At 40.2% G+C, this 3,656-nt stretch overlaps 1 protein-coding gene across 1 annotated transcript; it reads right to left on the reverse strand.

Annotated features, from left to right (window-relative positions):
* Window positions 1-1,790: 1,790 nt before the first annotated feature.
* LOC101045212 (olfactory receptor 8B12) lies at window positions 1,791-3,407 on the reverse strand. The gene is made up of 2 exons (XM_003923871.1): window positions 3,372-3,407; window positions 1,791-2,735 (listed from the first exon to the last, which is right to left on the reverse strand). Exons 1-2 carry the CDS (start codon window positions 3,405-3,407, stop codon window positions 1,791-1,793), a joined length of 981 nt encoding a protein of 326 aa, XP_003923920.1.
* Window positions 3,408-3,656: the final 249 nt, after the last annotated feature.

Below are 3,656 nucleotides of genomic sequence, written 5' to 3' on the forward strand. Positions count from 1 at the left end.
GTTATACACTTAAAATTTGTACACTTTACTGTAAGTTAGCCTACAACATTTCGTGAAGGTAGTATCTATTTTATTTTATTACTGACATTGGACTGCACACCCACCACACCCACCCCACTCCCAAATTATAGGTCCCCTGTATTCAGTGGTCTTTAAATCCCATCTAAACTACAATACCCCCACTGTATGCTTATTCTTTTCATTTCACCAACATTGAACAGAATCAACATAGTGAAAACTGAACATTTCTCCAAACTTCCCTTATTTACCAGTAGAATAGGACTTCCATACAGATAAGTTCCTAAGTCAAAATATCCCCCTAACATTTCACCTATCATTGCTTCTCAAAGAAAGTTTACCACTCCTGATGGGTTTAGATTCTTTATACACAGCTATATTTCCCTTTACATAGTATTGTGGATTGATTAGCTTATCTAGAGAGCACCAACACTTCACCACATGTCCCATTATTAAAATATCATGGCTATCTGGAAGGCCTGAAAATTTAATATCAATTTCCTCTTCTAATAAGCAACTGCTTGGTGCCCACTGATACGTGTCCAAACTATTTTCTGGTCTGTCCCTTCCTCTAAACCAGTGTCATCCAGTAGAAATATAATGCAAACCATGTATGTAATTTAAAATTTTCTAGTATATATATTTAAAAAACTGAATCAAAATTATTTTAATGATATATTTTATTTAATATAATATATTCAAAATATTATTTCAACATATAATTAATATAAAAATTATCAATAGGCTGTTATATATTCTTTATAATTCTTCAAAGATCTAATGTGTATTTTGTACTTACATTACACACTTACAGTATGTTATCAACATGGATGACGACATTTCACAGGTTCAATAGCCATGCATGGCTAGTCACTACCATATTGGATAGTGTAGCTCCCAATCATATTGAGCTACATATTTCTCCTTAAGACCTCTAATGCCCAAGTTGACCCTTGCAATGAAACTCCAAATGCTGTCTCTGTTGTTCTTAAAATAACATATGACATCTCCACCCAACATCTTTACATCCCTTAAAATTTTATAGCTCTCCCTTGGAAGTTTTAAAGCACTAAACTTGTTCTAAACCCTAGGGCTCCACTCACCAAGTCAGTGGGCACCATGCTTACTTCTATATGAAACCTAACATACTTCCCACTTACACACCATAAAATTCATCAAACCCTGATCTTGTCATTTTGCCAAGACCACCTCAACAGAACGTTTCACCTCCTACATTCTTGCAAAAAGTGACACATTAAAATTATACTGTGAAAAATAGCATGAAATTACTGTGAATATATTTATAACTTAAATGTGTTAGGTCAACCAGCATGTGAAATAAAATCTTCCAAAAAGAGATGAGGCAATAAAGAATAGCATAAAGGAAAACAATGTGGCTTGGGATTCAAGCAGGGATTCCAGTCACAAGTCTGGCACCTGGTAATTTTATGTTCCTGGGCAAATATGCAAATATTTCTGGGTCTCCAACGTGTGGTGTATTACATAAGGGGCTAGATGAAATTATTCCTAAGCCCCATTCAACATTGACTATTCTGTAGGTGTAGAAACTTTTTCATAAAAGAAGGCAGAGACGGGGGTGAGGGTGGGGAAGAATAAATCCACTTGGAAAAGAGAGTTAACATTTTCTCTATGTATAGGATAGAAAGCACTGGAACCTTAGATTCATCACTGAAAAAAAAAATCATCATCACAAAAACACTCTGATAAAAAAAAAACTCTAGGATCTCTTTTCTCAGTTTCTAAATTTTTTTTCAAGAAAAGTTTATTCTGGAAAAGGTTCTCCTCAGGGCAAGTTTGACATCCTTATTCCTCAGGCTATAGATTAATGGGTTAAACATGGGCACCACAATAGTATAAAACAGGGAGGATACTTTCCCCTGGTCCAGGGGTAAAACGGAAGAGGGTTTGAGGTACATAAAAGCTCCTGACCCGAAGAAAAGAGAAACTGCAATTATGTGGGAGCTGCAGGTACTGAAGGCTTTAGACCTGCCCTCAGCAGAACTAATGTGGAGATTGCTGGAAAGAATAAAACCATAAGAGATAAAAATGGCAACAATGGGCACCCCAATGCCAATGGTCACAACAATAAAGATGACCAGAACATTTATGTAAGAGCCATTGCAGGAGAGCTCAAGAAGGGGAAGGATGTCACACATGTAGTGATTGACAAGGTTGCCTGCACAAAAGGTTAGAAACACTATATTTCCTGTATGAGCCACAGCCCCCAAAACCCCCATCCCATAGACACCCAACAAAAGGAGCAAACACACCTGGGGAGACATGGTGACCATGTACAGCAGTGGGTTACAGATGGCCACGTAGCGGTCATATGCCATCGCCGACAGGATGAAGGACTCAGAAAAGACAAAGAAACAGAAGAAGAAGAGCTGAGTCATACACCCTGTGAAGGAAATAATGTTCTTCCTTGAGACAAAACTCATCAGCATTTTGGGAATGATAGCAGTAGAGAAACTAAACTCTATGAGGGACAAGTTGAAGAGGAAAAAGTACACGGGAATATGCAGGTGAGAGTTGAGCCCTATCAGGGTTATCAAGCCCAGGTTCCCCACCACAGTGACGACGTAGAAACCTAGAAACAGGAAGAAGAGGGGGATCTGGAGTCCCGGCTGGTCCGCTAAGCCTGCGAGGATAAACTCTGTCACGGAGGACGAGGAGTTCTCGGCAGGCGTTCTCCTCTAGGAAGAGCTGTGAAGGAAAAAGAATCACTGAGAGAACAAAAAAGAGAAAATCCTACCCTTCTTTATTTTTTTATTTTTTATTTTTTTAGTTATACTTTAAGTTCTGGGGTACAAGTGCAGAACGTGCCGGTTTGTTACATAAGCATACATGTGCCATGACTGGGGCCTCCCCTTCTTAAGAATGACATCGGAGCAGAGAGATTATTGAACTTCAAGAAGATATTTTCTTATTCCCTCGTCTATCTTTTCACCTTCCGCAAGTGCCTTTAGCCATCCTAGGAACTGTCTGAGGGTGACTTTTGCCTACAGAGTGAGGGCTGGTGTGACGAAGGAGCAGAGTTGAGCTGGGACCACCCTCCAACCCTCGCTGTGGTCCTCCCCTGTGTACGTCATTCCCTCTACAGCCCTTGCTCAAGTGGGTAAAACCAGGGGCCCTTCTTTGGAGAGGTGGGAACCACTTGACCTTTCCAGACCTTCTAATTTGGGGTCTGTATTAGACAGAACAGTGAGATGACATTGTGTTGTCCACAGTCTTTACTGGCATGGTTGTGGAATTAGTGTAGAATAATAATAATGGAGTGATTATGTAAAGCTATTCATTAAAAGCTAAGAAAAAAGAAGAGAAACATTTACCAAATGTATCTGAATGCTGTGTGGCATTATGACCATCACCGTTCTACAAATGAGGATACCAAGCCTAAGCCACTTGCACAAAGTCCCAGTGCGACTGAGTTGCAGCAGCAGGGAAACTCGATTTTAACCACTCTGCTGTGGCACCCAGTGGCTCAGACAGGCACTCACCCTTCAGTTTGGAGCCACGGTGCTGCTCTCTACTGCCTCTCACCCATCTCTTTTGCAGAAATCCAAATGGCCCTGCTATAAAGAAAGTGACAACTTTGAGCCCAGATCCCCTCTGCT

The sequence above is a fragment of the Saimiri boliviensis genome, chromosome 6 (assembly GCF_048565385.1).
Source record: "Saimiri boliviensis isolate mSaiBol1 chromosome 6, mSaiBol1.pri, whole genome shotgun sequence".
NCBI lineage: Eukaryota > Metazoa > Chordata > Mammalia > Primates > Cebidae > Saimiri > Saimiri boliviensis.

What these genes read in the sequence shown, in the direction of transcription:
- LOC101045212 (XM_003923871.1), bottom strand. Translation starts at nt 3,407, where the DNA reads ATGGTCATAATGCCACACAGCATTCAGATACATTTG. An exon ending in ACAGCATTCAGATACATTTG is followed by an intron (nt 2,736 to 3,371) that starts GTAAATGTTTCT and finishes AGCTCTTCCTAG; the next exon opens with AGGAGAACGCCTGCCGAGAA.